This window comes from Toxotes jaculatrix, chromosome 1, assembly GCF_017976425.1.
Source record: "Toxotes jaculatrix isolate fToxJac2 chromosome 1, fToxJac2.pri, whole genome shotgun sequence".
NCBI lineage: Eukaryota > Metazoa > Chordata > Actinopteri > Toxotidae > Toxotes > Toxotes jaculatrix.
In genome coordinates, this window is record NC_054394.1 from 15,339,716 (window position 1) to 15,362,366 (window position 22,651).

The 22,651-nt window shown below is 41.9% G+C and overlaps 2 protein-coding genes across 3 annotated transcripts; one reads left to right on the forward strand and one right to left on the reverse strand.

The window, feature by feature from the left end:
- Nucleotides 1-263: 263 nt before the first annotated feature.
- Nucleotides 264-6,678, forward strand: rcn1 (reticulocalbin 1, EF-hand calcium binding domain). The gene is made up of 6 exons (XM_041044394.1): nucleotides 264-774; nucleotides 1,675-1,868; nucleotides 1,993-2,171; nucleotides 4,686-4,746; nucleotides 4,976-5,175; nucleotides 5,353-6,678. The coding sequence occupies exons 1-6, from the start codon at nucleotides 554-556 to the stop codon at nucleotides 5,458-5,460; spliced, it is 963 nt and encodes a 320-aa protein (XP_040900328.1). The 5' UTR covers nucleotides 264-553; the 3' UTR covers nucleotides 5,461-6,678.
- Nucleotides 6,679-13,516: 6,838 nt separating this feature from the next.
- On the reverse strand, nucleotides 13,517-22,361 carry wt1b (WT1 transcription factor b). Of its 2 annotated transcripts, none has more exons than XM_041034517.1 (9): nucleotides 21,568-22,361; nucleotides 19,538-19,660; nucleotides 18,626-18,722; nucleotides 16,886-16,966; nucleotides 15,954-16,059; nucleotides 15,668-15,815; nucleotides 15,400-15,489; nucleotides 14,350-14,433; nucleotides 13,517-14,214 (listed from the first exon to the last, which is right to left on the reverse strand). In XM_041034517.1, exons 1-9 carry the CDS (start codon nucleotides 21,983-21,985, stop codon nucleotides 14,093-14,095), a joined length of 1,269 nt encoding a protein of 422 aa, XP_040890451.1. In that variant the 5' UTR covers nucleotides 21,986-22,361; the 3' UTR covers nucleotides 13,517-14,092. The 2 variants fall into 2 exon arrangements, with proteins under 2 accessions (XP_040890451.1, XP_040890441.1); XM_041034507.1 differs by having other exon boundaries at nucleotides 14,341-14,433.
- Between the last annotated feature and the right edge of the window lie 290 nt (nucleotides 22,362-22,651).

Genomic DNA, 22,651 nt, shown 5'->3' on the forward strand with positions numbered 1-22,651 from the left:
TTATTTGGTTGTTGTTGTTTTTTTTTTTTACTACTCACTGGTTTCACACTGACCCATGCTGACTCCACAGTGAGCCGACTTTGCGAGTCAGCTTGCAACGTGGCGCCTGAATCCCTCTCGTGTTACCGACATCCCGTCGGCCAATGGCAGGGATCCTGTCAGTGGACGAGGCTGGGCCCTGCCTGTAACGGACGCTGTGAATGGCTGTACGTAAGGCGGCAGGAAATCCCGGTTTGGTTGCATCCCTTCCTCAGGAAAAGGGGGCTAGGATTGCTTGTAGCCGTTTGACTGAGGACTGTAGGTGTGCTCAGTGGACCTGTCTGCTGGACCAGGTGCTCTCTGTAGGTTTGGCTTTTGGATGCCGCTGCTGCTGCGGCAACGTTGTTGCGCACGGCTGCTGAAGAAAGGAGGAAAGGTTAGTGTGTAGCGGTGTAAGCAAGTGAAAGTTGCCACATAGCACATAGCTTGCTTATTGTGCACTGTAGTGACACAGGCCTGTGTAGAAACAAACTGCTCTGGCCCGAGAGAAACCCAGCAGCTTCATCCCTGACTGATGGACGTCTTCGGCTTCGTGTGCGCCGTCCTTCTGTGCACTGTTGTGGTGCACGGGAAGCCGACGTTAAGGAAAGAGAGAGTTCATCATGAGCCTGAACTGAGCAGGCGAACGCACGAAGACAATAAAAGCTTCCAGTACGACCATGAGGCCTTTCTAGGCAAAGAGGAGGCCAAAACATTTGATCAGCTCACCCCCGAGGAGAGCAAGGACAGGCTTGGGTAAGGAAATAATATCATTATTCGCGAGTCACAGACAGGCTTAGTGTTACTGTAACAGGCTGCATTGGGCTTTTTTTTTTTTTTTTTTTGGTAAATCACGCACACTCACTTCTCTGCTGCTGCTGCGTGTGTTTAACTGTTCAGGCTAAGCACATTAAAATTTAACAACATGCGCACAAGTTGAGAAAGATGTGCATGCCATCAAGATCTACAGAGCAGGATAAAGCGGTGCATTATTATGCCACCAACATTATTCGCACACACTCCTACAGAGTTAATTGCTTTGCCGAAATCTTAATTATACATCATCATTAAAGAACCATTTGTAGGTGATGAAGTTTGAGTAAAGCGGCGTGGCAGTCTTCATACAGTGCCTCTGTCACAAACTTAATGTGCTGCGTGGTTTGTGTGCTTCTTCATTCGCTTCAGTTTCTTCTTCTTTTTTTTTTTTTTTTTGTTCGCCACTGCTTGGATGACAAGTTGGCACCATGTAACACACGTTGGCTAAACGGGATCCCCTCCCAAAGCAAAACTCTTTCCTGTGGTGTTGAGAGTGGGAGGACCCCTGTAACATCTCAACGTGGCAACCCAGGTCTAAGAATACACCACAGCTACACAGCATTTTTTTTTGTACTAAAATAGGTTTGCCTGCCCCTCCTACCAACTGAAGCCACATCCCCTGTAGTAAAAAATGTCACTACCAAATATTTATTTAGTTATTTTGTCTATTGAGGAAACTCATCAGTGAGTTAGAGCTGAAAAAGCACAAAGACATGACTTCTGGGGCCTGTAAATTCTCCATGAACTTAAGACAAAGTGCTGCATATTCTCACCTACGTCAGGATTTTACCATTAATGTCTCTAACAAAGGCTTCCTCTCTTTCTTCCCTTGCCTCGCAGTAAGATCGTGGACCGGATAGACAGCGATGCTGACGGCTACATCACCACAGCTGAGCTGAAGACTTGGATAAAACGTGTACAGAAGCGTTATGTGTATGAGAATGTGGCAAAGGTGTGGACAGATTATGACCTGAACAAAGACAACAAAGTTTCATGGGATGAGTACAAGCAAGCCACGTATGGATACTACCTCGGTATGAATTCACTTGTTTTAGGCACACTGTGTGGTTTTTTTTTTTTTACTACAGTAGTATGGGACAGTATAAGACAGCTATTTATAGGCGTGACAGTAACCTGATTTTTATTTCACCCTCTTAGCCAACCCGGAGGAGTTTGAGGATGCCACGGACCAGTTCAGCTTCAAGAAGATGCTTCCTCGAGACGAGAGGAGGTTTAAAACAGCTGATCTGGATGGTGACTTGGCAGCAGACAGAGAAGAGTTCACAGCATTCCTCCACCCTGAAGAGTTTGAGCGCATGAGGGATATTGTGGTTCTGGTAAGCCCTCTGTAACCACATGATGATTAAATGTGATTAGAAAGGGGCAGGGTAGCAAGGCTAGTGTTTGTTGTCTCAGACTTTTTTCAGAGGCTACACTAAGCGCAGTGTTACACATTTAGATTTGCACTGGGAAAAAATAAAAACCCCTCGAGTCAAATTTTTTTTTATAAGTTGTCTGCCCTCTAAGAAATATACTTTAATTACAGGAGCAAGATTTGAGTTTCTGTTCCATGCGTTTAATCTGATGGGCCTCTTGGATAAATGTGCTACATTTGGATAACTCCCTAATGAAATTTTAACTCGGCCCGGAAATGATTGAGTTTCTATATTTTTTGGAACAGGTCCAGTGGGATGGACCGACTGTCCCATTTAAGACTCAGTCTTTAAATATAAATTTAGCTTCGCGGAGCAGTTGTGTGGCAAATGTTAGCAGTGATGCACTATGGTGCTGCGTTCATAAAAGTTGTACTACCCATTTGACAGAGTTAATTATTAAACGCTCATTTTTATGATGTCACCGAATGTTACCGAAGAACGGTCCTGCCAGTGGCGTCTTCACTAATTGTGGCGAATCTGGCTGAAGCCAATAAGAGGCCCGGGTCTCACAACAGGAAGGAGTTAGACTGATTCTTTACAAGTCAGATCTTTCACACAACCGCACAATAATGAGTTCTTGATGTTGTATGTAGTCATATGAGAAAACAGGAAGAGGATACACTTGGTGGCCTTAGAAAGGACGTGATTGTATGCCGGCGGGACAGATATCTAAAGGGGCTCACAAAGATTCAGGGAGGAACATGAAGTCATCCCCCCGAGTGCCAGCTATACACCTACACACTTGTTCGCATAACAGAGCGCTCTGTTTATACGTCCAACTTCCAATTTCTGCCCGCGTCTGTTGCCACTATCTGATTTCAGAGGCCAGAGACCTCCACTACAGCACGTTGTAAAGTACCTCTCCAGTCATTACGCCATTCGGATTAAGTGTCACTGTGACTTACTGTCCAGTAGGTGTGTTGTATTCATCTGTACAGAAAACACTGAATAGCAGTAGTGTTCCTTGAATCTCTTCACTATGTTCCCACTCAGGTGTTTCGGATTTTCCAGTACAACATGATTTGGTTATTTTAATGCTCGAGTCTTTATTTGGTTTTCAAATCTCAAATTGACAACATGTGACAGGAATGCAAATACAGTATAAAACAAATGGTTCTCTTCAAGTTCTCAGGCGTATACGTAGATTTAATTTCCATGTATTTCGCACTTGGTTATTTCATTAGAGCATCTTGTTTCATATAATTGATCAGTTTATCCCACTTTCTGTCAAAAATATTTTCTTTTACTCCCAAAAGACAGTTCAACTCTTTCATCACGTACAGTTCCTAAACATTATCAAACTGTTGCTCTGCTTAGCACCACTTTCTTAAGAACAGATACAAGGCAAACCTTTTGTTTGTTTTTTTTTCTTTTTCCTTTTATTGCTTCCTTCATGTCTCCATTAAAACCTGTGGGAGAGATTCTGGACTTCTGTACTGGACTTTGAGCTGATTAGTTGGTTGAATGTCTCATATGATGTCATTGGTTGTCGCTCTAATTCCTCGTGTAAGTGTTTGGGATTCAGACTAATTATTTACTTTAAACTGCAACAAGTAAATTAAGGTCATTGAGAGATTCTAAATCTTGGCCATCCGAATAAATTTAGTTTATCATCCAAACCTATTGTATATTATTAGCAACAGTAAAAAAAACTATGACAAGATTGTTACTGCACTCAAATTACAGATATATACATGTCCCTGAATGGACTTCTGTGATAGTGGTGCATCTCTCACATGCTTATGAAATGTACAGAACATCTGTCATACTGTCCGTGTTTACAGAGGTCTGTAGGCTTTATATTTTTAATGAACATCTCTTCTTGTTTACACGAAACCTTTCAAAGGTTAAGTGGGTATAGAAAATGGATGGATGGATGTTCTTATTTATTATTAGCCAGCTATTAGACCACAGACGCTACATGGCCATCAATCATTCAGCAGGGTTCAGAGAGGACATCTCACCTGCAGGAAAGGATGCATACAGTGATTTGAATCTATGCAGCTGCGTGCGTGCGTGAGTCGCCCAGATGCGTTGCAATTACTGTACATGTAAGCGTGTGGTTGTTAACTAATGCTCAGCTCACACGGCAAACCTTTAAGTAACCATTTAGTTCAATTCACGCACTGTCAAATCCAGGATGTGAGAGATAAAAGTGTGGAGGGCGAGGACTTTAAAACTGTTTGCTAAAAACAATCACATATCACCTTTTAATGTGGAGGGTTTGGCTTTCATCAGAAGGGGAGCCTGTAGTTGCAGTGTCAGTCTGCCAGCCCAGCTGTAAGATGACCCTCATGCATTCACTCGTCCTGCCTGGGGCAACACGTTTGTCTTTTATTATTCAAAGTGAAAGTTCCACTATTGTTGACCCTTGTCTCTCGCTTTAATGGCATCATTAACGCCTTCTGAATGCAGGAAACCCTGGAGGACATTGACAAGAACGGCGATGGACATGTGGACGAGGATGAGTATATTGGTGAGTTCAAGCAATGAATTGAAATAAATTAAATCAAATTAATTTTTAGATAAGCTATCAAAAACACACTAATAGAAATAACAGCCGTGTCATTAGACACATACACAAGCTCAGCAACATGCTAAACAGCATTTTAACTGCAAACAACCTGAAACTGTGAAACTTTGAATTCCATTTTCCTCATTTGTCTCCACGCCTGTGCTAACGCCACGGCCTTTTGTTGTTTCAGCGGATATGTTTGCTCACGAGGACGGAGGTCCAGAGCCAGACTGGGTGAAGACTGAGAGGGAGCAGTTCTCTGACTTCCGAGACTTGAACAAAGACGGTAAGATGGACCAGGACGAGATCCGCCACTGGATTTTGCCCCAAGACTACGACCATGCCCAGGCTGAGGCCAGACATCTGGTTTATGAGTCTGACCAAGACAAGGTACGACATGACTGAGCTTCATCAACACGCTCAAGTCCTGTTTCTTTTCATCTGAGCAGGCGTCCTCTACAATTTCAGCTTTTTGCTGTTTTTAGAGGCATCACCTGAGTTTTTACACATTTTTAATGCATTAAATATTGTTAATATAATGAAGATTCCCTTGTCCTCTCCTCTCAGGATCAAATGCTGACCAAAGAAGAAATTCTTGAAAACTGGAACATGTTTGTTGGAAGTCAGGCCACCAACTATGGAGAGGACCTCACCAGGAACCATGATGAGCTCTGAGCTGTCAGAGTGTGTGTGTGTGTGTGTGTGTGTGTGTGTGAGGAGGGTTGTTGAACATCTTTGTCTTCAAAGACAGAATCACAGACTCTTAAGCCTCCTCCTGCCCCCACTACCACCGCTCCATCCTTTCTCTCATAACAGTGGGACAGATGTCAGTGTGCCGGATGCTGTAGATATCAGTCGAGCAGAGGAACAAAGATCGGTCCTACCACTAACACTAAGAGTCCATCTCGGTGTTTATGTCGACGGGCCTGTTTCTGACATTCAGGAGCAAAGCCAGACTCAGTGGACGTGCTTTCCATCGATGGTGCCTTTCAGCCGTGTCGTCGGCTTCGCTGCCTCAGAGGACTGTGCAGATAGTCTTTTAATAAAACCTGTCAAAGCTGAATGCTGAGCTTTACACGGATTGTCAGATACACGAATAGTTTTTGATAACACCATTAATGTGAAACAACAGCTCAGAACATTTATGCTGATTTTTATTTATTTATCAAATAACTTCTGAACTACACATGATGTTTCTTTGTTTACAGTTTTTTTTTGGTCCAATTTTTTTTCTGTACTAGTTAAATGCTATAAAGCTAACTAATGTTTTACAGCATGGTTTTTGCACGTGTTTGGTTTTTAGTTTAGCCTGTGAATGGATTTTTTTTTCTTTGTTCTTAGTTTGAAATGTATTTATTGCTATACCTAAGGCCAACAGTATGCTCTATGTTACATTTTTATTGACTTTTGCTGATGTTACATTTGAGCTTTACCTTTATACAGCTGCCCAATTTAACTAAGGTTGGATTTTTAAAGTACTCTACAGGCTTGAATACATAAGAGGAGGGAAGTCAAGTTTCCTGTCCTCACCTCTAACATGACTCCTTCCTTCCTGTAAAATCACTGAGGTCATATTCTTTGTCAATGTTTTCTTTGTCAATGTTTTGTTTGCTACCTTTGACATTATGTATACAAACATCACAAATGTATTTTTTGTCATTTTTATCACACATTTTGTATTGTGGAGCTTGTTTTACACGTGCATAGAACAATGCAGGGGTCTTGTCATTTTAATCAGTTTATTGTCACTCAAACTCCTTTTTTCTCTTTCTCATGTTTTTTTTTGTTACTACTCTGTTGTCTCAAACCACAGTTAATGGTTCACATCACACATGAGCAGAAACATATCAACATGTCTCATTTTTCACACTGCACATGCTCACGAATTGTCAAAATAAAAAGAAAAGAAAAAGTATATTTTGTGTGTTAAGCTGCAAACCATCTGCACTGTAGCATTTATAGTAATTTCTCTTTTGAATATTGCTGTTCAGGGACAGAGACAGAACAGTCTCCACCAGTCTTGACAGCTATGACAAATTCAACAATTAACTATCAGATAGTTTTAGATGACTTTAGTGCGAATACTGGCCTTCTCATGCCTCGATGAAGCAGTGTCCCACTTTCCTTATCTCCCTGCTGTTACAGAGCATGGGCACAGGTGAATACTCGCAGTCTGCAGTAATCAGACTCCAGCCTACACAACACATAACACTTAAAACACACTGAGACTGATCCACTGAGTTTCTCACCATTTCCTTCTTAAGCTCCTGCTGTTAAGTCTCACGCTCTTTCTGCGTCTTTACCTTAAACTAATGCAGTCTAATCCAACGCTCCTGCCATAAATCCTACCATCTCCAAGGTTATAGTGTTGTACGTTAAAACCTTCACATAGATTTAATGGAGGCCAGTTGTATTCGACTGCATCTGTTTACCCTAAATGTACTATATAAAATTACAACTGAGTTTACATATGTGCTGTGTGTGGTTCACATGGGCATACTGAAGACAGCTTCTATCGGGTATCAAATGTTCAAGTCTGGCTTCAACTTTTTGACCCACTGAACATCAGGAACATGCAGATGCTGTTAACACTTCTCATGACTAATTGCAGTGTACACACACGCACAGCAGAGATGGACTTAAGCTGACTTGCTGTTGCTGCTGGCTGTTGCAGTAAAACTCTCAGATGTAACTGAGAAAGCAGCTCTGCCACCCAGCCTGTCCCCTCTGCTTGCTCATGTGGAACATATGGATATATGTGTGCCAGTTAGCAAGACAAGTCAAGCGGGACCAGTGCGATAAAGCTCATTAGGAACAAGGGACAGGGCGATGTATGTGTGGGCTGTGTTATTCTGTTGTAATGTAGGACCTTCTTCAGACACTTACCCTGACCCTGACTGCAGGAGCCTCAAATGTCTTGTTCAGTGTTTTTATTCTCGTATAAATTTCAGCGTTTGATGACTTTGTAAGAGGGCAACATGACAATAACAATGATTATTTCATAAAAATTTGCAGAAATAGGTTACCAGATTCTGGCGTGTCTCCACTCGTACAATGCCATCCCAGAATGCAAATTTCTTTTAAGATGAGTTCCTTCTTTTGTTCATCTGACAAAAAAGAAAGAAAGAAAAGTGGAGGTGTTGCCTTTAATGATAATGTCCATTAGATAATCTAATAGTTGCTCTATTGCCTTGCTAAAGAGTCGGGGGTCAGTCTTGCATCATACATTTGAATAATTGGGAGGCCTAAAACACCAAGTAGCTCAATGTACTTCCTCCAAATAGCATATGAGGTTTGTCATGTGTCAGGGCGCATCTGTGTGTCTGGGCCAACTGTGTGAGTGAAGGTGCATGAGTGTAAGTGGTGCACAGAGATGTAAACGGACCAAATGCGTATTTGCCAGTGCAAGCTGGGGGGGCACATGGACTATGTGCAGCCTGCCTCGCGGTCATGTTTAACAGCCTGCCCCTCCTGTTTATGATAGGATCCTAATCATTCACACTGGGGGAGTGTGTGTACAGTAATGCCTTCAGACGGCGCTCATATGAGTGTCTGCGTAGATCAACCCCTCTCCACTGACAATAATGAGCCCTCTGGGTGAGAACAGGATGGAGACAGTGGGAGAGGGGGGTCATAAAGTGTAGCATATTAATGTCTTTGACCACGAGCTGCCCCCCACCCCCATTCCAGTATAATTTTCACTTAGTCATGTCCACCAACAATCTCCTTTTAAAGAGCTTTTTTTTCATAGTACACTGCAATTTCCCTATCAGCAATTAACAGCAGCAAACCAAAAATGACTACTATAATTAAACTGCCTGCATAACAAACTATACAGCGCATACAGTCCCCCTCACCCCCCTCACCCCCCACCCAGCTCCCCAGCTCCTCTCTGGCTCTTATCATCATAATGCCCTATTTTTCATCTATCTCTGCGCTCCCTCATCTTTGTCTTTTATCTCTTGTGTTTGTTCCTTCCACCCTGGGGATTTGTAGCCTAGGGTGTTGTTTGTAATGATCTTTGGGACATCTGACCCATCCTGTGCTGAGGCTTTCATAACAGGCTTTCTGCCCATTATATAATAAGATGCATAACAGAAAAAAAAGGAAAAAAAAAAAAAAAGTATAATCTCTGTTCATTATCGAGCTGCTTAGAGAAAATACTTTATATTTACCAAGCTGAACGGGAACTTTGTGTGATGCTGCGCCTTAACATGACATGTCAAAGGATAGGCTTTCCTCTTCTCTGCTTGTTTGAGGTCAGATTATTATATTTTATTGCTGAAACTGCCTTGAATAAGCCAAATACATATCTGCCCACAGAAGAACTCACATATTTTCTTTAAGGTACACAATAATGTTGTTGTTGCTAGTATACTTGCTATCATCATCATCATTAGTATAATTATTACTACTTCTGGGTGTGCTAGCAGCATTGAGGACTTCTGAGGTCATGTTCTCTTGTAATTTTTCTGTGATTTCGAGGGTTTTTTACCAATCTAAAGGGTGAACTTTACACTCTATGATCAAAACCTTGCACATGGATGGAATCTTATTTACAGGTTCCATTTAGTTCCTTATGTAATTTATTGCGTCTTGCTCATCCTAGTCCACATGGACCTATAAGATGCCGAACAAAATGTTGTTGCAGTGGTGAAACATTTGTCAGACATGAACAAATAACTATGTACTTTATCACAGGCACTTATAGCTCCCCTTTCTAAACAAAGTTCAAGGTTTAGAACCTGTGGCTAAAACGTGTAAACCTTGCATTTTCGAATAATGATTGATAAAACATCATGAACAAACTCTTTCCAGTGTTTCAATATGTTTAAATGTGAAGCCAATAGATGGCCACCAGAGTTTTATTCCAGGTAGATTTACAGGAAATATACTTTAACAGTTAAGGCACTGAATAAATCTGAGAAATCTAAATGAAAATAAATAAATAAATGAAATCAAATGCCCCATTTCTTGTATGTGGTCAAAATCTTCTGAGGCACTGAACTCGGTGAACCTGACTCATGATCTCAGTTCTTTTAAAATGCTGGCTACATCCCTGATGATACGCAGACCATTTCTTTTGTGTTCATGCAAGCCGTGTTATTGTATGTGCGTGTCATGTGAATGTAGGCTAATTCAGCACCTTGCATGTTTCTACTCCTGGACAATGAAGCTTGAGGGAATCCATCAGTCTTTCATGTCACCTCAGAGAAAGTGGTTATCACTCCTTTTTCCCACCACAGGACTCTACTCCCCCTAGTGGTTATGAGGTGGAACAAGTGAAAACCTTGTGTCTTTTTAACAACTGCACTTGTGCTCGTCCATCATCATGAGTTTTTATGTGCCCATCAACGCAGTGTAGATAAGGAACGAGCCATTAATGACGACACAATTAGAGAGAAGGCTTTAAAGAGCAATACATTTCAATTTAGGAACCATAAACCTAGTGAGTTGGTAACTAATTATAACTGCCTTTGGAGTAATGGGAGCTCTTTGGACTGAGGTCAGGATGACTCAAAATCAGTTTCAACCAGCTTTTACACGGCTGCTTCGCTGCTTTAGTCGCCCACTCATTCTGACAGGCAGCAGCATATCTTGTATGATATACGCAGAGAGAAACTTTTCAAGTTTTAATTAAAAGATGGACAAAGTGCCCCGCAGTAGAGTTGTTTTGGAGTTCATGACAGTAAGGGTGGAGACAATGCTATCCCAGTGAGACTGATATCTTTGGACAAAACGCGTCTCTCGCTCCATTTGTCAACATTTGTCTCTCTTCTTTCTCTGGTCTTCTCTCCCCATGTCCCAGCATCTGGATACCTTTGGGATGGAGGGGAAGTGAGGGGAGACGAGGCCTTGTTTCATCCATCCCATCCCACCGCTCCCCAGGGGGCTTGGGTTAGTTTGTGATCTTGTATCTCACATGATAGAGAGACACATCTAATCCTGTTAGGAGTTAATATCTTCCACCGGAATAGAAGAGACAGCAGGAGGGAGAAAAGAGGAGAAGATGAAAGACGGGACAGTCGAGGAGAGAGGGGAATATTTAAAAAGCTCTTTCTGTCTCTATTTGCTGGCCCACATATTGGTTTTGGTCTAGAGTATACATACAGGAGTGTATTTGTGTTTCTGTGCCTGTGTACCCTCATGGGATCTTCCCGGCTGCTGCCTGCATATCTGACAGACTCTTCTCAAGGTGTTTTCCTTGCTGTCTTTCTCTATCTGCTCCATCTCTGCTCCCTGAGTGAGAAAGTTTACCCTCTAGGCCCCATCTGAGCTCCAGGCCCCCAAGGCCTCTGCATTCCCAAAGCTCCTACACACTGGAGCCCCTCAGGCTCCCTGCTATACCACAGGGAAAACCCCCAAGAACCCCTAGGCCCCTCAGACTGTGGAGCAGCAGCTCTGCACAAGAGAGCTAGCCTGAGGGGAAGGGGGGGGTTGCTATCTGGGAATACAACTAAAAACATGCTTCACTTAACATGTGAACAGTCCTTGACAGCGCCTCCTGTTGGTGTAGCATTGTTTTTGCATGCGGGCCTCCTTGTAACCCCGTTAACTTTCCTCTCTGGGGCCTTGACCTTGTTAACAATCCCATGGGGCTCATAGAGGCCTCTGTGCGCTACATGTGCACTGACCTTTCCAGCACCCAGAGGTTAAATAATGTCGTTTTTGGCCCTAATAATCACAGCGGGAGCTGTATGCTGATGTTGGATGCACCTGGGACTTCACTGGATGACATATTGAAAAATAATAGCTGTTTTTATTAGACCAAGTAACTCAGTATAAAGTGTGAAGAAAGTAAAGGTTGGAACTTAGACATATGGAATGAAACATACTCCTTTCTTGGCTTTGATTTTGAGAGTGAGGTTATATCACTCTTGCATTCAAAAATAAACCTTTTGAGGGGGGGGTTTGCATGTTGATTTGGAGGCTGTGAAGTTAGCAGGCCTGCTGTCCTACAGATGTCTTGGGCTGTATGTTACCAGGTGTATGTCACCTGAGATTACCCACGCTGACACCCCTTAAAGGCAAACAGCCAACAGTACAGCTGAGGGGGCATCTGGTGGCGCGTGTGCATGCGAGTGTGTATGTGCATGTATGTGTGTATTCATGCATTCAGATTGGTGGTAATGTTTGGCAGAATGGGAATGGAGTGCAGACATTTGTTGTTTTATCAGATAGCACCTCCTCCTGCAATCTCCAATCAGAAACTTGTCATGAATGTCAGGTAGATCAATGCAGGGCTGAGGTCAGTGTCTCTCTGTGTGTGTGTGTGTGTGTGTGTGTGTGTGTGTGTGTGTGAGAGAGAGAGAGAGAGAGAGATAATGATGGCACTAATGATTGAGGACGTTTAAAGCACGGGCTCCTCGTGCTCTACACATCCTTGGCAGTCTCCAGTTAAGAGTGAACTGGAGTGAGTAAAATGTTCAACTCTGCTGTCCCTCTGATCTTCCTCCGCTTCCCGGCGCCCCCGCAGAGAGAGAACAAAGAGAAGCACTTCTTAATCAAAGTGCATTGGATTAAGAAGCAGAAAAAGAAAGAAAAAAAAACCAGAACATCACAGAGATACTACCTCGCAGCCATTACGTGGATTGGAAAACAACTTGAATCACCACTTCAAATGAGCCGTATGTGACCCTGAAATAGGAGAACGGCATTTTAATCTCTCTGTTAGTTTGGCAATTGTCAAGGTCTGCGGTGGAAATGAAACAAGGAGTGCAGGTGCAGAGTGAATGCCTTCAGTGGCCTAAATGTGTGCCTTGGTTTCCATGTGCGAGCATGTAGCCAGCAGCTAAATATACTATGCTTGTATGTGCGTGCTTACATTGCTTTTCCAGGTATGTGACATCATTAGTCCACAGAGCCATGTAACATCTCTCTGTACCAACACTGAGTCATAATTTATTAACAGACCTGCTGTAGCTGAATCATCCCATCTCTTATAGACTTGCACACGAGCTGACACACAACTCCATCCACATCATGTATATTTGATGGTTCAGCCAGGGCATATTCTGAGTGTGCCTTCCTGTTTCTCACTTTGGTTGACATTAACATCTTTACTGTGGATACTCAGTGCCACTACAGGAAAGAGTGAGGTTGACATGGGCTATCTGAACACAGAGGTGTAAAAGTGTAAGTCGTATTTTGGCTACAGTCACACTCCAGCACTCACAGCTTGAGTCCCATCTGCTGGACTGAAAAGGCTGATACTGCCATCATGTGGCTGAAGGATGTAAAGTGCTGTTCTAAACTGTGGGCTATTATTTTCAATAAGTGTGTGTGTGTGTGTGTGTCAGGCCCAGCCTATGTGGAAGGGGGTAATGGGTGAAGTACAGCCAGCTGACACTGAGGTATGTGTCTTTTCTAATGGGATTTATTGGGCTCCAGATGTTCATAGTTAAAAAGATGTGTGTCGGAGATTTAGGAGGGTGAGACCTGCACCCTGTCAGTGTCACGTTGGGGTGCTGTTTTAGTGTCTGTCACCCCCCTCCACCACCCCAGCACCACCACTCATAGGTGGCCCCTTAACCTGACAACAACAACACCTCTTCTTTGTTCTCTCTCTCTCTCTCTCTCTCTCTCTCTCTCTCTCTCTCTCTCTCTCTCTCTCTCTCTCTCTCTCACACACACACACACACATGAACGACATGCTTTTATTCTTGATGTGAATCAACATTTTATAAAAACTTAGAAAAAATGTAGAAAACACAAAAGGAACGCCAATAAATGTAAGCAAATACAAATATATACAAAGCAATTTGGTGAGTGTCCTGTATACTGTAAGAATATAAAGATGTTCACATTCCCCAATGAAAAAAATTCTCTGTGCTCAGTTAAATGGACAAAAAGTAACAATTTGTCCATTTCCTAAATCCAGTTTAAATGGTCCAGCACATTTTTGAAGTGACACAATTTTAACATTAAAAGAAAAAGACAGTGCAAGTGTACTAAAATTTCCAAAATTGTGTATCAACATTTTCCTCCCATCTCACAAAAAAAAAAAACAACTTCTTGGCTCAGAATTATTGTGGTATTGTACCCTCTCAACGTCTGAGTTCTGATGTCAGCCAGTGCTAGGTCGAGGTGCATCATTGTGAAGATCTAGTGGATCATCTGTGAGTTTGTTCTCCTGACGTCGTCTGTCTGGCTTGAGTGAGCCATCAGCTGTGCTCATCACTTCAGCGAGTCTGACAAGGCACCAAAACCGCTGACCAGGCTCCAGCCGTCTTTCTCCTCTAGCTGGCACAACATATTGTCACCTTCCTCTTTGTCCTCCTGCTCCTCGTCCTCCTCTCCTCGCTGTTCAGATGGCAGGCTGCAGCTTGGTCAGGTTCCTCTGGTGCATGCTGTGGTGGCGCACCAGCTCGTCAGAGCGGGCAAACTTCTTCTGACAGTTGGACCAGCGGCAGGTAAAGGGCTTCTCACCTGACAAGGAGGGGACGAACAAGGAAAAGGGGAGAGAAATCGGTTGTCAGAGGGACTATAACAATAGTAACAATATATTAAAAAATCTTAGAGGAATGGAGAGGTAGAAAATAAAGGTATACGCACTTGTTTTACCTGTATGAGTCCGCGTGTGCGTCTTAAGATGATCTGACCGTGAAAACTTTCTCTGACACGTCTCGCACTGAAAGGGCTTCACTCCTACGCAGAGATGGCAGTGGTTGTGTGATTGTGGCCGTGGCAGAGAGTGGGGTGAGGGTCAAAAGTTTAAATATTTGATTAGATGGAGCAATCACCGCGGAGACTGGATGCATCACAAATGAAAACAGTGCAGGGAAATTTTATTGTTTCAACACATTATTTTTGTGTGTGGTTTCATTCTGCGTGGTGTCTAATGAGACAACATTCACAGTCAAATCATTTAGAATTCACACATAATGATTAATTGTACCACGGTGAGAAAAATCAGTGATCTCAGCTAATAAAATCAGTTAATTTCACATGTCCTACAATGTACTTGTTTTCCAATTTTGGGCAATTTTGTTTGGACAAATAAGAGCCGCAGCAGACTCTGTGGGCCCCAGGATTTAAAGGGTAACATAAGGTAACACAGTGTTAATGTATTATTAGGAGTAAGTCAGAGAGGTGATTTCTTAACTTGTGGTATTCTTGCACTGGATTAATTTATATTGTACAAGTATCACTGGAGTCTTATAACAACAATGACGGCCTCTATCTTCAAAGAAAGCGTAGGGAGGCAAAAGTAACAAGAGAGAGAGGATTTCAGAGAAATGAGGTCACAATTCCAATAACCGTGCTCCAGTTTAAAAAATTTCCATCAGACATTCAAAAATAAAAACACTAAAATGTTATGATTATTTGGATTTGTCATTAATTTTATATCCCAAAGCCCATTTCATGGCCTTCTCCACACTGCCAGGAATATAATTCTGGTTGGGAAATACCAAATCCTTTAACTATTTATTTATCTATGGGCCAAAAAGTAGTCAAATTTGAATATATTAAGTCTTAACATACTTTAATCAGTAAATAAAATATATTTTTTATGTTGTGGAATGTAAACTCCCCCCAAATTTCTTAAAAAAAAAAAAAAAAGAGTGAAGTCACGAGCTCCGTGTCTTCCTGTAGCGTGTTTTCCTAGTGTACCTGTGTGTCTGCGCTGGTGCCTCTTTAACTGGTCTGAGCGAGAGAATCTGCGGCCACAGTCTGTGAAATCACACTGGTACGGCTTCTCTCCTGCAAAATAAACCACCCACATCATCATCATCACTCCAATGCCAAGGTTTTAAGACCATCAAACCCAAATGTTTTATTTTTAACTTTTACAGTCTGTACGAATTAGTCATTGTAATTCATGAAGAGAAGCTGTTTGAGGTCTGAGCAGGAAACAGTGGTATAAATAACGTCACCTCACCTGTGTGTTTGCGGCCATGCATCTGCAGATGTGACAGTTTGAAGTATTTCTTGCTGCAGCCAGGATAAGCACATACAAATGGACGCTTCTCACTGGCCTCTGAAGACCTCACAACTGGAGGAGCAATGCCAGGTACCCGTCTGACATCCTTTAAGAAAGAGAATGAAAGAATGAAAAGAGGGGGCTTTACAATAGAGAAGTTCACTTTGTGTAGTTATTCATTGTATGTCTGTGTGTGTATGTGTGACTCTGTGTACTTTTTGTGCTTGCATGTGGGTTAACTTACCTGTAGTCCTCTGAAGACACCATGTGTGTGTATGTGGTACTGGGCACTGACAAGCATGGGTGGAGGTGGGACTGTGGGGTCACTGTCATAGCTGGTTGTATGGCCACTGCGAGGCAGGAACACGATTACAAATGAATTCAAACATAAAATTCTGAGTGTGAAAATGTTACTGCAGATACAGCATAAAAGGTAAAACTCAGATTCTGATCATGCCATTAATGATTAATAACACAATAAAGCCAAAATCTTATTTGTGTTAAGTTTATGTGAGAGAAATTACTTTTAATTAAAGGCCCTGAAAACATATATTTGCTCAGTCACCTTCTTGGTTTGAGTGATGGGATCCTACATGAGCACATGATTTTCTGCTACTCTTAGAACAGTTTTGTTCTTTAGTTATTTCATGTGAAAAATCTCCATATTTGTGTCTTCGTCTGCGCTCTGCCCATTGATTTGCAATGAGCAGGACATCACACCCTTGGTTGCCACAGTTGGTGAATCTAATAATGACACAGTCCCGATGAAGCAGAGTGGCTTCAGATTTTTAGAGGTAAAAATTTCAAAAAACAGCATCAGTAAGAATGATTTTTTTGGATCTTTATCTCTGATTGTTGATTACCTAGTTATTAATATTTAATGTTTAGAAAGAACTTAAGATTTGAAGCCAAGTTCTTAAGGGCCTCAAATTGAAAGCCAAGTCTTTAAAGCATGTAGTAGAAGTAGAGGACGGCACACACACACACACACACACACACACACACTAATATGTTCTTCTCCGCTTCCTGATTTCCCTAGGCAGCAGGCCAACAGCCATCTGGTCAAATCCTCCTCTTCCTCCTCTGCACCACCACAAATGCTGGTCAAAACTCAAGAATACAAGGCATTATATGAAAAAAAAAAAAAAAAAAGAAGGAGAAGAAGAAGAAGCTCACCTTTTCATGGAAGATGCCAGGGTGTTCATCTGATTCCATGTTACACAGTCCAGCTGAGACGCCATTTGGTATACGTTATCACTGAGTGAAACATAAGCAGTTTGTAAAATTTCAAGACAATAAAAAATGTTAGTACACTGGTAGATTAAAAGGTTATAGAACAAGATTGGCTCTGAGGTTACACTGCAAATAGCATTTTTTTTTTTTTGAAAATTCTGAAATTAGACAACACTGAATATATTTATATTACAGTGCATTCTTCCTGTTATTTCTCCTCCTTTACGTGGATAATGAAGACATTTCGTTCAGGGGGAACTCCAAATGGTTGGCTTATTAACACATCCTGTCCACCCACCACACTCCTCACTGGCTTCATTAAAAAACATGGGCTCTGAGCCATTCTTTACCTTGGCAGATCACACTAGTGTGCACACAGACACACACACACACATAGTACAGAAACACACACACTTGGACATGCGAGTCTGCACTCTGCGGGGGTGAGTGCCTCCGTGCCTAGTACACCATGGACCAGTGCATGACATCACTCTGTCCTCAGTATCATTAAAGGTGGGAAACAGTTTCAGGGGAATTCTGGACGGCATTCCTTGAGAAGTCCTTGAGGGAAGGATCATGATGGCTCGCTAATCAGCTCTGAACTATGTTCAACTGTGGAAAGACTCACTGATATCTGACATATATATACACAGTGTGTGCGAGTATGTGCATGTTTCTCTGTTGGTTTGAGGGTTTCCAGTCCATCCCATAAGCACTAACAACAGTGAAGTCTTCCCCCTTCTTATCAACTGCTGTTCCAGTATTTGGGTAGCACATGTTCTGTTTCTCCAACAACATTGCAGGGCGGCATTCAGAGAATTTTGTCCTAATTTATCCTTTGAGATGTTTTGCATCAAAATGAAAGCAAGTTGGAAACACATTCAGAGGTTAAAATAAGCAGATTCCCCGTCCCAGCTGCCCCACCCCTTCACTTAACTCTCGCTTTCACTGAACTTGTCTCTTTTACTTTTCTCCTCATTTTTCCTCCGGGTGGATTCAGACACATCAGCAGTAGATCACTCAGTGTTTGTTTTGGCCTGCTGAGCACCAGTGGGCAGTACTTAACCTCAGAACAAATTAGAATTCAACATCCAGACAGAGCAGAGGCAGATGCAGGGCTTAACACAGGATTAGGGAGAGTTCACACTTCTAAAAATTAACAGCAAGTGAGAAAGCCAAGGCCTCCATTGGAAACGAATACACAAAATGTTTTTTTTAACCAAGACCAAGCCTTCTGTCACACTGTTTTCTTTTTTTCTTTCTTGAAACTGTAGTAAAACTGAAAGAAATAAAAAGCAAGAGGAATCCAGCAGAAAAAAAAAATGACTGGACTCAAGCCTAACTGGGGGTGAATGATGAGAGTCTCAACCACACTGTCTCGGAGAAATTATGTGCATATTTAATTCAAAAATTACCTTAAAGACTGCAAACTAAATAGCAGTAGAGAGATAAATGAACACCATAACATGAATGCATTGTTTCACATTCCAAGAATAAATTCACTTGCAAAGCTTTTTTTCCCCATGATCTTGCTTTAAAATGTTGCTGGTGGAAAGAATTTGATATGAACTGCTGAGAGAGAAGTTTGAAAACCTTGGGGGGAGGGTGAAATTTGTGCGGAAAGAAGATTCAGTGTGGCAAACACAACAACAATAAACACATGCAAAGACAAATAATTTGTACCTGTTGTAGTTTCTCAGCAGCAGAGCTTGGCTGCTCGGGCAGGATTCTGAAGGATTGTGGCAACCAAACATGGGAGGAGGAGCCGTGTACTGGTCAACTAAATTTAAGAAAATATGAAATGTGCTTCAAAATAAGACAGCAGCTAACAATTATGTACAAGAAAACTGGCAAATATTCACATTTTGAGAAGCTAGAAGCAGTTAATTTTTTTTTGGCATCTTTTGGTTTAAAACACAACTTAAATAACTGAATAGTTATTACAAATGTTCCTGATTCATTTTTTTATGATTGACTTATTGATTAATCAGCGACTAGTTTTAGCTTTACTGTCAAAGTTAAGCAGCACACTTTCCATTGTCCCACAGCTGCTTACTAGTAATTTTAGACTGAAAACCTTCCCAAGAATGATCGTGTACAAGGATGTTTGTATTACTATTAATACGCAACCCTGTTCTCTACCTCAGAACCTCACGCAAAACACATTAAAGCCCACTCAGAAAATTATATTTATATAATGAATAATAGTTCATTTCAAAGACATAGCTTCTCTTTTCAAAGAGAGAACAGGTCAATTACAAACAGTGGGCCTTCTCAGGTTCTCATAATATATTGGTCCTCAGACAGTTTTGGACATTCCAGCAGAGTCACATAAAGCTGTTCCCCCACAAGTTATCATTTCCAGAGTCATTAACCATACGTATGCTTAAAGAGCGAGAGGGAGAGTGTTTATGTATGTCTGCATGTATGAATGTGTGCGCTGACAGAAATGGAGAGAGATGAAGGAAAATGGATAATAGCCATTTTGTTGTGATAGGAAAAATGACGGGTTACTTATATAACCTTGCTGTGACAGGACAGTCTTCCAGTCTGCAAGTCAATTTAGTGAAAAGACGTCAGGATGCAGACAGTTACCTATGTTGTTTGGCGGTGACAGTGTGTCCTCGTGTTTGAAGGACAGGCTGGAGAGCTGAGGGGTGTGGTGAGACGGAGTGTGACCATAACTGGGGTTGCTGTCCAAACCCACTGCTCCATAGCCTGAAAAGAGCAAACAAAAATGGAAGCAATGGAAAGTTAAAATGATCTTATTTGCCTGGTCGAGTAATTAGATTACCATCTCACAAATGACTGTAACATTGTGAAGCTTGTAAAGTCTCCAGTATCTGATCAGTTATCAGAATCGTCCTGGTAGTAGCTCTTAGCGCCTGGCAGGGTTACTACAGACAGTCATTCATCAGACCAGTAAATCCTCTTTCCTTGTAACATATTCTTTTTTTCCCCCCATCTATCTTTGGCCTTGTGGTTGCAATATTTATGGCAGGTGGAAAAAGAAATTTGGCAAACACACTACAGATGGACTGAGATGAGCTACTGTAGAATATGCTCAGTAAAAAAAAACAACATTAAGAAGTAAGGAATTTCATGTATGTTGACTTTATTACATTTATTAGACTGCAAAAATGGTAAAAGTAGATAGTACTGCTTCTATTATTGAAGCTACTTTAGTGTATGTAAATGTAAATATGGAGCAATTTAAAGCAGAATGTTAAATTTGATAAAACTATATGAAATCAATCATATAACCATGTTCTACGTTATTTACACATACACACACTGCGTGGGCATTCTGCTATGTCCTGAGTCAGGCCCGAGAGGGATGTTGAAAAGTTTCAAAGAAAAGTGACTCACAAACTCTTACTTAAATCCTTGCAGCCTGCAGAATTTTGGCTTTCCACTGAGCAAACAAGTCTCACTGCATACTGACTTTTGCAAGTCACATCAGCAGACACATTCAGATTTAAACCTCTGACCTTTAAATAATGAGCCCCAAAGGACAGTAAAAGAATCATATCTACTGTTTGTTAACACTGCACAGGAAAGAGAAAATTAAGTTTGATTCCAGATTAAGGTTCCAGATAAGTAGCAGCTAAATTCCTGCAGATCCATTTTGTGCAGGTCTAGGGTTAAAAAAATCAAAAGAAGTATTGGTCAGATCAGTAAGCCAAGCTTAGGATTCACAGTTCATCACTTTAGATTTCTATACACAGCTTGAACGACTACAGCGGCTCTACGGGTTATCATATGTTCTTTGTGTGTATTTTTTTATTAACTTGGTTGGTGTGTAGGTATTACTGGGTTAACTTTACCTAGTCTTAATGGGTTATTTTTGTTATTTTTATTATTACTTCTGGTTTTAGGGAAGCTCAAGTTTTTCCTTAAAGTTACCGTTTGTTGTACAAAACGGTGCATGACAGTCAAAACAGTTCACAGCCATACCATATTTAGTTTGGGTAGACACAACAGTAATATAGAAAATAACACTAACGCTAGGTCAAAACAACCCCTTGTCTACGATGGTCTTCTACTTGTGGGTACATGGTAAAGTTAATCATGCATAAATACCTGCACTTCACAAGGATGTGCTTGAGTTATCATTTGAAAGTTGATGATTACATTTAACAAAGATGACAAAAGCCAAAAAAGGAGGTATGCAATACTAAAACCTCATGAAACTTTATGAATGATCTACCTATAAATTATTTTCTTAATTATGAATTCAACACAACAAAAAGAAATAAATTATAGTTGTTGTTACTCTGCCAGTGGATCAAACTCATCCGAGTCATTTCTGCTGAATAATACCATAAACCCCACTGGAAGTGAACTGTTACAGATCTCTGCCAGACCATTACCAGAAAGCTGTCAAGCCTAGTCCTCACATGGGACAGAATGACCCAGGACAGCACACAACATCCTGCTCAGATACAACAGATGTGTTTACAGACCCCAAACATGGAGTCACATAATGAACACATAGAGCAAGAAATGTAAGAAAAAAATGTCTTGTGATAAAACCTAGATGTCATTGATTGGCATGTGAGAACAACAAGTCCTCATGTCTCATGCAAGGAGACAGAGGTGGGAGTGGGAATCAGCATGCTTACCCTGGTTCCTGGGTGCAGGGGGACTGTCCACACAGCCAGGCAGGTAGGTTCCACTGGGAAACACTCTGGGTTGACCTGAAGTTGGTTCTCCGAAGGTCCCGACCCGACAGGGTCCTGACCCTGTAAACTGGCCTGAGAAGTGCACTGTGAAGGCCCCGAGTCCACAGTGAGGGTCCTCTATGGAGTCAGTGGTGCCCCAACCTGGTTCCTGCTTGATAAGGGAGTGGTGGGAGGGCAGGGAGCTGTAGGGAGAGCCAGGGTGGAGGTCCAGCAGTTGGGTCCACTGGCCACTTCCAACAGACATCCCACAGCCACCACCTGCTCCTGGTAAGGATGGCACGGGAGGTGCTGGAGGTAAGAGGGTCAGATCTCGAACATCTGACCCCATGGACATGGCTCCATACGTTTCAGTCAGCATTGGTGAAGGCAGTTCGAGACAGAGTTCAAAGACAGAGTGATGGTATTCCAGAGGAGCACACCGTTGGGAAATCAAAAAGTCACACAGTAATAAACGCCTAAGAGCGTAACAAAAACACTACCTGAAGAAACAACAAGCATGGAGCAAACTCTTCTGCAGAAACAAACATTAGTGATCATCTGTTCCACCTCCAGTGATGAACCGACTAATGAAATTAACTGGATGCGTGATGATGACTAAAATCTGGATGCCAAATTTCAATCTACCTTGGTATCTGTAGTGGGATTGGAGTGGGAGTCTGTCAGCCTTGTCCAACTGTCTCTATAATGTCTGGCTTCCCTTACTCTCCTGAAGGCTCAAATACTGCGTAACTCATTGGACAGGGGGAGGAGCCGAGGAGGCTGAGAAGAAGATGACTCCCCTTGGCCAACACAGACTGCACTTCTGAGCAGATTCTGACTAACGTCACATTTGCATGAGCGAGTGCTGCTCTTGATTCTTTGTTCAAGTTCAAGTGTTGCTCATCGTGAATGTTTGTGTTAGTGTGTATGAATATGTGTGTGTGAACCAAGGAGACAGGTGTTTTTCTTTAATTTCTCTGAAAATGAGGGACAGCGCTGAGGGGTTCAAATCATCAAACAGCGAGATATGTAGGAGTTACTAAGT